This window comes from Lampris incognitus, chromosome 10, assembly GCF_029633865.1.
Source record: "Lampris incognitus isolate fLamInc1 chromosome 10, fLamInc1.hap2, whole genome shotgun sequence".
In the NCBI taxonomy this organism is placed as follows: Eukaryota; Metazoa; Chordata; class Actinopteri; order Lampriformes; family Lampridae; genus Lampris; species Lampris incognitus.
The window spans coordinates 11,700,624-11,712,512 of NC_079220.1; the positions used below are offsets into that span (position 1 = coordinate 11,700,624).

At 44.6% G+C, this 11,889-nt stretch overlaps 1 protein-coding gene across 2 annotated transcripts; it reads left to right on the plus strand.

Moving 5' to 3' along the window:
- Nucleotides 1-1,445: 1,445 nt before the first annotated feature.
- Nucleotides 1,446-7,939, plus strand: tspan34b (tetraspanin 34b). 2 transcript variants are annotated; one of them, XM_056288239.1, is made up of 8 exons: nt 1,446-1,716; nt 5,097-5,174; nt 5,413-5,628; nt 6,129-6,203; nt 6,313-6,420; nt 6,559-6,702; nt 6,981-7,073; nt 7,345-7,939. In XM_056288239.1, exons 2-8 carry the CDS (start codon nt 5,118-5,120, stop codon nt 7,402-7,404), a joined length of 753 nt encoding a protein of 250 aa, XP_056144214.1. In that variant the 5' UTR covers nt 1,446-1,716; nt 5,097-5,117; the 3' UTR covers nt 7,405-7,939. The 2 variants fall into 2 exon arrangements, with proteins under 2 accessions (XP_056144214.1, XP_056144215.1); XM_056288240.1 differs by lacking the exon at nt 1,446-1,716 and adding an exon at nt 3,159-3,188.
- Nucleotides 7,940-11,889: the final 3,950 nt, after the last annotated feature.

Consider the following 11,889-nt stretch of genomic DNA (forward strand, 5'->3'; position numbering starts at 1 on the left):
CCACATCAGCGGGGGCGCCAAAAGTACAGTGTACAGTAAACAATTTCTGGTTATAGGCCTATTTGTTTTTTAAAAGTTGAATATTTATAAATATTATTACTTAGATGAGAATTTTGGATTAGAATATATAGTTAACATGTTACATTTTTTAATTATAATTTTTTTTTTTTGCATACAGTCTTTTGGCACCCGTGCTGATACCCCCTGCACCCCCCCCCCCCATTGCATGGGACACTTAAATTCTCAGGAACGTTGACGCATCCTCTTATGTTCTGTTTCGCGTGTTCGAGAGTTGAGTGATTGTGTCCTGTGTGAAGCATGTTTTTATTTTTCTTTTGCTTCCAAATTACATGCACTTTCCCCCTTCCGTCAGTCCTGTTAAGTCATGTATCGTTGTGAAATATGTGAATTATGGCACGTGTGGGTGTTGTATGTTATTTTTCCAAAACATTTGTTTGAGACAAACGGCTAAAAAAAAAAAGTAGCATTGTTTTCTAGTGTGTGCATGTGTGTGTGTGTCAATGATAGATTAAAAAAAGGGCATTAACAGCAGGAGTGTCGCACTAATATACCACATAAAGGTATTACCCAGGAAGTTGACTTGTAGCTGATTGTTTGACTAGGGGACTGGCTGTAATACACTGCATTTGGTGGATCTCAAGTGTACCGAAGGGGGGAAAAAGAAGAATTAAACCCTGCCCCTGGTCATCTATTAACTTTTTAGACGCGAGCTACTACCACCACCACCACAGAGGGTAGCTTTTGAACGAGCGGCGTTGCAAAAATTGTGGTTTTGCTTTTGCATTTTGCACCCGTGTTCGCTCATTTATATTCTTCCACTGTGTGAATCAGCTGAACTCCTCCTGTCTTCGGTGCCGCAGCTATTTGCACCCGTCACTCTGTTACTCGAGTCTCAAACACTCGGCTCCCCGGGGGGCTCGTAAAAGTGTGGGTTTACGGTAAATGTCACTCCGTACAATGTGAGAAATATGAGTTCAAAGTCTGGGCAAGTGATGCCGAGCGGCGTCCGACTTGCTGACAACCCGTTTTCTCGGCGGTTCGGAGGTGGGAGCTGCTGTGGCGTTGGCTGCAGAGTGCGGCTCACTATTGTGCGAGGTTGTGAGTTGATATTGCATCGTTTTAAAGTGGAGCTGTGCGTCAGCAGTATTTGCACATTATCTCCCAAGTTTTCACTTCAGAGCAAGGGGACGTGTGCATGTATGTGTGTGTGTGTGTGTGTGTGTGTGTGTGTGTGTGTATGTGTGTGTGTGTGTGTGTGTGTGTGTGTGTTTAGGACTGCCATGGCTACAGACAGGTCCCTCTCTCCCTCAGGTTGGGGCGAGCTTTACTCCACAGTGAAGTGACCTACTTGACAACAAAGGTAGGGGCACACCCACCCGTTCCTCTCACCTCCTCTTCCCTTCCCCTTATAACCACCTGACGGCCCCAAACAACCAGGAACCAAACCAGTAAACCGCTCACGCAGATGCTCTTCCGCTTCTAACAGAGCGGACAACAGACCAGTGAAGGAGAGGGAGAGGTCCTTGAGTGGCGTGCTCAGAGGACAAGGACAAACAGGCCGTGCACTCCCACAGCGGGTGTTATCGCTTGGCTCCCAACAGCAACGACCCTCCCATCATCAGAGCGAGGGCAGAGACTCTCCAGACACCGCTAGAGCCGCCTCCGAGCAAGCTCCTGAACCCCCTCCTGTGAAAGGTCAGTACTGAGACTTTAGAAAGGGGCTTGAGTAAATCTGGCTTTCTGTCGTTTAGGCCGATGACATATCAGAATAGGGCTGTTTTGCACCGAGAACAGGTGCCAAGGCAGGGAGGGATCCCGTAACGATCCCTTCGCCGGTATCCCGAGACTACAGCCTGCAATTATCCCTCCCAGCGGGGCCCTTTGAGAGTTGTCTCGTGTTTTCGTTGAAGTTGGTCAGTCAGAGACTCTTCAGAGGCTCTTGTTGGGCGACGTGAGCTAGTTCTGTTTTAATCACTGAGCAGAGTATCGGAGTGAAAACCTTCGAACCTTCGTCGGAAGGTCGTTGGACCTTCGTTTGTGAAGTTGCCTGCCCTATAAGAACACCTTTGACCCGTGCTGTGTCTTACATAGAAAATCACCCACATGTAGTCTCCTCCTATCCTAGGGTACCAGTGTCCGGTGCATGAAACAAGGTCCGGGTGGTAATAATTGTGTGAATAATAATAGTGGTAAACAAATAGACGGGCCGCTTTAGTGTATGACGCGTCCCTTCTTGCTTGGTGCTGGGGCATTTTGTTGGTCATTTACACGGGACGCCAGGCTGTTAATGAGTCACTGAGCTGACTACTTGGCCGTGTGAGAGGGGGCTTACTGGAGACGAGTGGCCATTAAGGAAGTGGAGAAAGGGATGTGTGGGGAGTCAAGGCCATAGCCCGTCAGATTAATAAGGATGGTTCTGGGTCCTGTTCTCTGGCAAAAAAATGTATGATTAACTTGATGTTGGCCAGCTTTAATCTGACAGGGCTGAGCTCCCCCTGGGACGCCAACTCCCCCTGTTTCTTACTCATACATATATTCGCTTGTTCAAATGGGGAACGTGCACGGGAACGATAACGGCTCCAATGACCTGGTAAAAAAAAGGTCTCCCACAAACGCCGTATGAGAGAGATGAAGAATGAATGGAAACTATAGAGATCGCCCCGGCTATGTGTTGTCACTCAACTGCTAGTTTCTCTACACAATAGGCTGTTTTGCTTGGTCATTGTTGTTTGGGATGACAATTTGCCCATTTTGTCACTCTGCACAAAGGGCTCTGTACCCCATCTGGGAGGTCTGCTTGGACACACACACACACACACACACACACACACACACACACACACACACACACACAGCCAAACTTGAGCAAGACTCAGAGGCAAAGGGTTGTAAGATGAAGTGGGACGAGGTGATCCATAGATTGTGTGCTTGTTTTGCCATGCATTTGTGTAATACCTTATAATACTGGTGGTGACTGTTGGGGAGTGAATAGTTTTTTTTAAGATTTTTTTTTTCTGGTATTTTCCGCCTTTATTTGATAGCGATAGTGGAGAGAGAGGCAGGAAAGGCAGGGGTGACGGGGGGGGGGTGACATGCAGCAAGGGGCCCGGGCCGGATTCGAACCCAGGCCGCTGCGGTAAGGACTCATGTGGTGAGCGCTGTACCAGGTGAGTCCCCGGGGTGCCCCAGGGAAGTGAATACTTCTACCTATTTCCTGTATACTGCGTCACCAGGATGACGAATGTGATGGATTGGCTGGCTGGCCACAAAGTTCTCTCGGCACATAGATAAGATGTTTTCTTACTAAAATGCACTTTATGTGTGTACACAGGCCATGGCTTCCATCCAAATCTTATTTCTGCTGATTAAAAAAGAAAAAAAAAGTATCGCTTGATTTTAAATGCAAACATCGAAAGTAAACCCACACACACTGTAACCAGTCAGTTGGTGCCACACATGTGTATTTGCATAGTACTCAGCCATCCTTTTTGTTTGTGTAGTGAATCATGGTAATGAACATTCAGCGGGGTATGCTCATTTTGTAATCAACCCCCCCCCCCCGCTTTGTTTAAGTCCAAGCCAAACAAAGCCCCGACTTTCCGGTACAGGTGGAATGTGCACGGCAAATGTCCTCCAGAGGGAAGTGACAAACAAGGCTAGGCTGTGTGTTTGAGATAAGTGCTCCGTCTTACAAAGGGTGGGAAGGCGTGCGAGCTTGGGAAAGGGGAAGGTGTTTTGCCCCGCCCCGCCGCGCCGCGCCGCGCCGCCAAGTAAGCGCCGTTTTCCCCGTCAAAGTCAAAGATTACAAAACAAGCGTCTCGGCTGTTCATTTTTCACCCAATTTGCAGAGCGTAATGATGTAGTGCAGTGTTTCTCAACCGGGGGTCCGCGGACCCCTAGTGGTCCGTGGTGTAATTGCAAGGGGTCCGTGAAAATAAAATATCTTTTTAAAAAAAAGATCCTATGACATTTATAGAAATAAGATTATTTTACTCAAATGTGACTGAGACCTTTATCTACCTGAACTATAAAGGGTAACAGGACTTTTTTCTCTTTTTACATCTGTTTCACAAGTGTAATTTATTGTATTTTAATAAGAGATCTCGCTCCCATTTGCATTGTTAGAAGTTACTGCATAAGAATTCTGTTGTTACATATATCTGAAAGTTACTGAATACATATTCTGTTTTGTTACATATATCTGAAAGTTACTGAATACATATTCTGTTTTGTTACATATCTCTGAACGTTACTGAATACATATTCTGTTTTGTTACATATATCTGAAAGTTACTGCATAAGAATTCTGTTTTGTTAACTATATCTAAGTTACAACTGAAAACTCTTATTTTTGCCCCAAAGAGTGAATAAATGCTATAATGCAATTTAAAATGTAGTTTCTACTGTTTCTATCAAATTGCAACCCCCCTCCCCCAAGATCAGGTGGAGGGGTCCTCAGGGTAGATCAAAAATACGCAGGGGGTCCAGGACCCCAAAAAGGTTGAGAACCACTGATGCAGTGAAACCAAGGTCCGCGTTGCTTTCCGTCAACAAGGGGGTTTTCTGAGCGCGCAAATCACCACCTGTCCGCTGTGGACAGAACAGCTGCTCGACTCAAATAACATCTCCATTCGGTGACGCGCCCCGCATGCGCAAAAGGCCGATGTGATCACACCACGTGCACACAACTTTACGTATGAAGTGTCAGGATAATCACCAGCACAGGGCGGCGTGGCTCAGGAGGTAGAGCGGGTCGCCTTGTAGCCGGAAGGTCACTGGTTCGATCCCCGGCTCCTCCGGAGAGCGTGTCGAAGTGCCCTTGAGCTAGACGCCGAACTGCTCTTGATGAGCAGGTTGGCGCCTCCACCCTCAGTGTGTGAATGTGTGTGTGTGTGTGTGTGTGTGTGAATGGGTGAGTGTGAGGCGTGTACACTGTGAAGCGCTTTTGAGTGGTTGGCAGACCAGAAGAGCGCTGTATAAATGCAGCCCATTTACGGTTCACAAGAGATTCACCATAAAACGAGCAACATCCTCTGAACTTTGCCTTTTTTCTCCCCCCCTCCCCCCCCCCACAGGTACAATAATCTACATCAAATATGGGCTGCTTTGGATTCCTCAAAGTCATGATGTTTGCTTTTAACGGCATCATCTTCGTAAGTTACATGTATTTCACATCTACGGACAATCATTAACACGATTCTAGCAGTTTCCCTCTGCATTTAAAAGCACTTCCACTTTTACTGTTGCATGTGTCAACAGTGTGAAATATTGCAACTTGGCAAGCACCTTTGGGGGGGGGGGTCGTAAGCCTCTCTGAGAAGATACCTCTGCACAGGAGAACTATCTTGATACCTGTCATCCCCCTCTTATTCCTCAACCCTCCTCCCTCAGCTGGCAGGTGCTGGCATCCTGGGTGTAGGGATCTGGGTTAAGGTGGACAGCGGCTCCGTACTTGGCGTCCTCCAGCAGATCCAGGACGCCCCGGCAGAGCTCGGTCAGCTGCTGAATGTGGGATACCTGCTGATCGCTGTCGGGGCCGTCCTGCTAATAATCGGCTTTCTCGGCTGCTGCGGAGCCGTAAGGGAAAGCAGGTGTATGCTGCTGCTGGTAGGTTGTCATTTTGGAGGGGTTTGGGATTTTACTCGGTCTTGCTCATTATTTCAAATCTAGAACTGTGTCCGTAATTTCGCACTTTGTACAGCACACATTGTTCTAAGTATGTGTCTTGTTTATTCTACTGAATACGGGCTGTTAAAGGTGACCTGCTGAGTTTTGGCCACTAGTAGTGCTACTGAGCAAAAGCGCCAATGCGGGCGCTTCCTCTCCAAGCCGCTGCACTGACATCTGAATGTAAACACTGCAGCCTTCTCAATATTAAAAACTAAGATTTCCCGGATATCGTCGAAGGTTATAACTTCTGTCAGCGTAGTCATTTGGGGTCTAACAGCATGCTCTTGGTCTGCACATGTGAAATTATGAACATATGCAAACCTGTTTGTTACCATAAAAAACAATAAATTTAAAAGAAATAAATTGATAAAAAAATGTAAACCCCCACTGGCCTAGCTCATGTAGTATCTAATGAACCGACCCCATGCTCCTTCTAGTTCTTCGTTATCGTGTTGGTGGTGTTCATAGCGGAGGTAGCGGGAGCAGTGGTGATCCTGGTATTCAGACCCTTGGTGAGTTATCAGACTTTTTTTTTTGTTGCACACAGTATATTATTGATCGTGAGCAAATGTTGCCCTTTGGCAACCCAGAGCAAGAAAGTACTCTGTATTTACATCTCAGGCAGAAGAGTTGATCAGCAAGCTTGGCAAACAAGCCACTAAAAACATCCGGGACGACTATGGCAGAAATAGTGACGTCACCGGGCTTTGGAATACCACCATGGACACGGTGCGGGCAACGACACATTACAGCTCAGCAAACCAACATTCATTTTCATTCTGTTGTCAACATCCATACATCACCATTTTGACAATGCCTTTGTGTTTTTTGTTTGTTTGTAATAAACTCACTTTTTGTTCACATTAGCTAAAATGCTGCGGCTTCAATGGCTACAACGACTTCACGGGCTCGCCATATTACAATGAGACCTCACATCAGTACCCACCGCAGTGCTGCCTGCACGCCGCCAGCCCCTGCAGCGCAGCAGCGGCTCAAACCGCATCTAACACGGTATGAACCGACGCTAACATGCAGTTAAAAAAAAGATGCTCACCTGCTCCTCAGTATCTTACCCTGTGATCACCAAAATGGGGGAAAAAATCCTTTTACTTTTCCTCATAACTAACATATTTACTGTAATGTAACTTGTACCAGCCTGCTGATATTCACTCGACTGTGTAAAATGAGCTTGAAAAGTGCAACCCACAGAAGCCAAGTGTCTGACACAAAACTATTTTGGATCAGTTGGTGGCTATTCTACCATGCCGGCTTTTCTTTCTGTTCTCCAGACAATCACCGGTTGCTTTCCGAAGTTCAAGAAGCTAATTGAAGACAACTCAGTTGTTATTATTGCTGTAGCACTAGGAATTGCAGCTCTGGAGGTAGGCTTAGAGCTCATTTCTTCTTGTATCTTCTCAGTTGTATGCTAATATATGGTAAATCATATACCATATGTGACGTCACGTGCTATAAAATCATATTACATGCCTGCTCCATTTTTATCCATATCATTTGTTAGTGTTTGAACTTACATGTTGTGCTGACTTACAGCCTCAAGTGCCCACTTGTAAACCAACCAGTATAAATAGTCTAAGATAATACAAGTCTAGTATAAATTGTGCCTCATATGGACATTCCCTCCCGCCTCCCCAGGTATGTGCCATGATTGTCTCCATGACCCTTTACTGCAAGATAGGATCGAAGAGAGGCTAGCTGCAAGCAGCAGTGGGGGGCCCAGCATCATCATCCAGATTTGTTGAACTTCCCAGCGCCTAAACTGACTCTGCAGGGAGAGGGTTGGGGGTACAAATCCTTTAAGTTGAAGAAATGTCTCATCCTTCACAACCTTATCAGAAATTGTGCAATCATTAATGTTCGAATCACAAAGAAAATCTATTTTTCCTGACGTCTCTCTTTTAGATGCCGTAAATGAATGTAAACATGTCTTGAGAATGGGACACTAAACGTGACCTCATCCGAATAGCCTGCTCTCTATGGTCATGTCACTAAAGTTCATTTCAAATACGATACAGTGCCATTGTGCTAAATACACACAAGTTCACACGTTGCTCACTACACCTCAGCTGCGTTCATTGGGTGAACGAGATGAAGTCCGGGATGGGCGGTGGATACTGGGATCACTACCCTGAACCCAACTGCAATGGTACTGCCTGTAACTGCTAAGAACCTTTATACACTGTTTGTATGTGTGTTGTATAGCAGAGAAGTTTTTAAAATAAAATGAAGATTGTTTGACTTGGTGTACGTATGTGCTTGCTGCATGTATGTGTGACCGCTGTACTTTTTCATTGCGTTGTGTAGGAAAGACAGGACAACTTCTCTCGTGCATGGGATCTGTATTCTGTCGCAGATAAACAAAACAGGACAGGTTTCAGAAAACGTCAGATCAGCTCCTGTTGTAGCCTACGCAAGAATTGGGACCCACGTTAGACATAAGACACGTTAGGAATGGATAAAATAAATTACAGGGGCAGACAAAAATGAACACATACCTCTTTCTACATGTCCAAAGCGGGAAAGAGGCAGAAGTCAGGGGGAACATACGTTTTGGAGTTACTAACAGGAAATGGCGTCACAACAGGGAGGGGCTACTAACAGGAAATGGGGTCACAACAAGGAGGGGCTACTATAAGTTTCCTGATTATATAATAAAATAAAATAACAATGTTGGCAATGAAAATAATAATAATAATAATAACAATCATGTGGTGATACTTTGTGTAATTATATAACATTTTTTGGTTATGACGTTTTTAACCTTGCTCCATATGCGCGATGTTTTCGTTTTTAGTTGAAAAAGGTTTCTGGTGTTATTCCAAATGGTGTGACTGTAAAAACCGAGGCAGAATTTGCCGCCAACTTGGCAGAGAACTTGGCAGCGGGCTGGCGGAAACCTCAGACTCCTCCCACCTAGTAGTGAAACCTTGGGCCCCGCCCCGTCACTTCCCCTTTAAGCCCCGCCCCTCATTTCAGAGTGCCCTCGTTTGGGTAGTGGCCCTTAACAATTCAAGCTACATAGCTACGAAACGATGACGTAGCCCACTCGTTTCTTTTAACAAAGTTATATACACACACACACACACACACACACACACACACACAAATTAGACCTTTTACAGAATTTAAGATTGTATGATATGCAAATGAGTTTATATGCATGTGCATGAGTTGTAACAGACAGGCCACAGCAATACAGTGGAGCATAAATCTACTCAAGCAAAAAACACACACACACACACACACACAAAACCATAATGAGGGGAATCGGCCTAAATCAAGTCTTACCACACACACGCTCACACACACCCACACACACACACACACGCACACACCCACACGCACACACAAAACCATGATGAGGGGAATCGGCCTAAATCAACAGTCTTACCACACACACCCACACACACTCACACACACACACACACACTCGCACACACACTCGCACACTCAAACACACACTTTACCAAAGTTGGTCCTGTGACCCCTCGAACTAATCATTGATTAGTCATCTTAATTATGGGTGATGTCATTAGGCCATACACACTTTCAGTTTTTTGAACGCCATCAAAGTTGGTCATTTGACCTTTCCAACCACTCAGTGATGAGTCACTGAATGACATCACGGGGCCACAACGCCATTTAACAAGTCAGTGCCACGATGAAGTTTCTGCCCTCAAACCAACCAATGATTAGTCACCGTAATGATGAGTTGGGCCACGCCCACTTCTGGTTGTGGCTGTGTCAGTTAGGTGAAACTATGAATTATCCTGGTATTACCTCAGAATCTGTAGTAGTGTATAGTTGTGTTGTGTTCAGCATGACAGCATATGTGATCGTTGAAAATAGTAGTCACTTGCATCAAACAACAAAGAGGTACATACTATAAAATATAGCCAACATTATTATTCATATTTCAACATATCGAACCAAAACAAAAAAAAAGAAATCGCACCTTTTCAGGTTCTATTTCATGCTCACTTGAGCTAATTTGATTCTTCTTTTTTTTAACTGAACAACATCTTTGGTGTCTTGTTTTATTTATATTTTATGACATGCCTGTGGCATCCCTGATTTGTCATGTAAATGTATTTTCTATTTCTTTCATTGCCATCGTATATAGCGATTTTCATGACATGTTTGTCATGAAGTTTCAATAACATAATCCAGTTTATGCTCATGAAATTAAATTATTCCAAAAGAGTTTACTTTTTTTTTTTTGCATAATTTTTGCAAAGAAATGCTCAAATTTGTGCACATCTTTGCTGGCACCGGTAGCCGTTTTCAACCTGCTTCAGCCACGGTTGCAATGCCATGCAATGCAAACTGTAATGCCATGCCATGCAATGCAAATCATTCAACCAGTCGTTTTCAGGACTGCATCTGGAAACACTCCATTTGGAGGGCTACCCCTCCATCCCAAACCAACCAACCAACCAATCAACCGATCAATCGATCAATCGATCAATCGATCAATCGATCAATCGATCAATCAGATTTTATTTGTATAGCACTTTTCATACAAACAAATGTAACACAAAGTGTTTCACACAATAAAACAATGAAATCAATAAAATCACCCCCCCCACAAAAAAAATAAATAAATAAAAGTACAGGCAAATTCTAGAAAAGTACAAACAAGTTTAGAACTGAGTTAGTGAAATAAATAAATAAAAGTGCCATAAACACTGATTAATTAAAAGTAACAACAGAGCAGAATATATAAAAATAGCAAAATATATAAAACACACACACACACACACACTATGAATTTAGCTGTAGGCTATTTTGAAAAGTAAGGCCTTTAACCTGCTTTTAAGTGTCCAGTGTGGGGGCCTCTCTCAGGTCCTCAGGCAGGGCGTTCCACCTACTTGGGGCGTATAAATAGAAAATGCAGCTTCCCCTGCTCTAGACCAAGCACGAGGGATGGTTAGAAGACCACTGCCATTGGACCTGAGAGTTCTTGCTGGTTTATAGGGAGTTAACATGTCTTCTATATAGCGTGGTGCAAGGCTATTTAGCGCTTTGAATACAATTAAAAGAATTTTAAAATCAATTCTAGTTTTGACAGGGAGCCAATGCAGAGATGTAAGAACAGGTGTAATGTGCTCATACTTTTGGATTAATTGTAGTTGGTGCACAAGTGATTTTGGGAGGCCGGTGAATAGTCCATTGCAGTAGTCTAGTCTACTGCAGACAGAAAAGCGTTGCCGGGTTGTACGGCATTTATCTATCTCTCTGTGGAAGGCCGACTGGGTCAGAGATGGCCATGCCAGGTGGCATCGTGCCGTACTAGCTAGCAGCTAACAACTTTAGCTGGAGAAGCGACAGGGGCTGAAAGCCACACAAGTGGGTTTTTGTGTGTGTATGTGTGCGTTTGTTTGGGAGGAAGGACTTGGTAATGAGCTGCAAGTTTTGTGGAAGTCCCGGGGCCATACTCACGACAGCTTGTCATCATGATCTACATGTGTACTGCCATGGGCTCCGCTACATCCCCATCGGCTGCAGTGGGGCCTGGAAAGGAAATCTGCTCTTACTCACGCTGGTCAGAAAGATAATGTCGGCATATTAGATGATACATGATTTGCCTTCGGTTGTCTAAGCGAGACAATAGACATCGCCTAATGCCAACCTCTGTTTTGTTTTGTTTTTTTGGCCTTTCCGCATGTGGATTCTTTGGTTTTTTACTCGGCGGTTCCTTCTCATCATCAGAAAAATCTTTTATGTCAGCCTCCATCTTCCTGTACCGGGAGCTGGTAAGATGTATGAATTATTTAGTGGTTGATGAATGAGGCTGTAATAATGATTTTACCAGTAATAAAGCATGCAGCGACTCAAAGCTTTCTCCCTTCAGCTAAGCTTTTAATTGTGCGTCAGAGCGGCCTGTCCAATGTGAAGACTGGGTACCTGGGCCCAGGAGCAGCAGCGGGCCGTATTTCATCTGCATGGGACACCGCCGTGATCAGAGTGGGAAGTGAAAAACGTGTCTCATTACATGGCGTGCTCCGGGTTCAAGTATATTATCACGTGCATTAAAAAAACGAGAGCCAGTGAATTCCAGTACACTGAAAAACCTTTGCCCAGGCTTTCCCCCTTAGACAGAAGACAGGCAATAGCGCAACACACATAAAACAAAGTGCTGACAACAGCAACATACACACTAAAACTACACTGCTAATT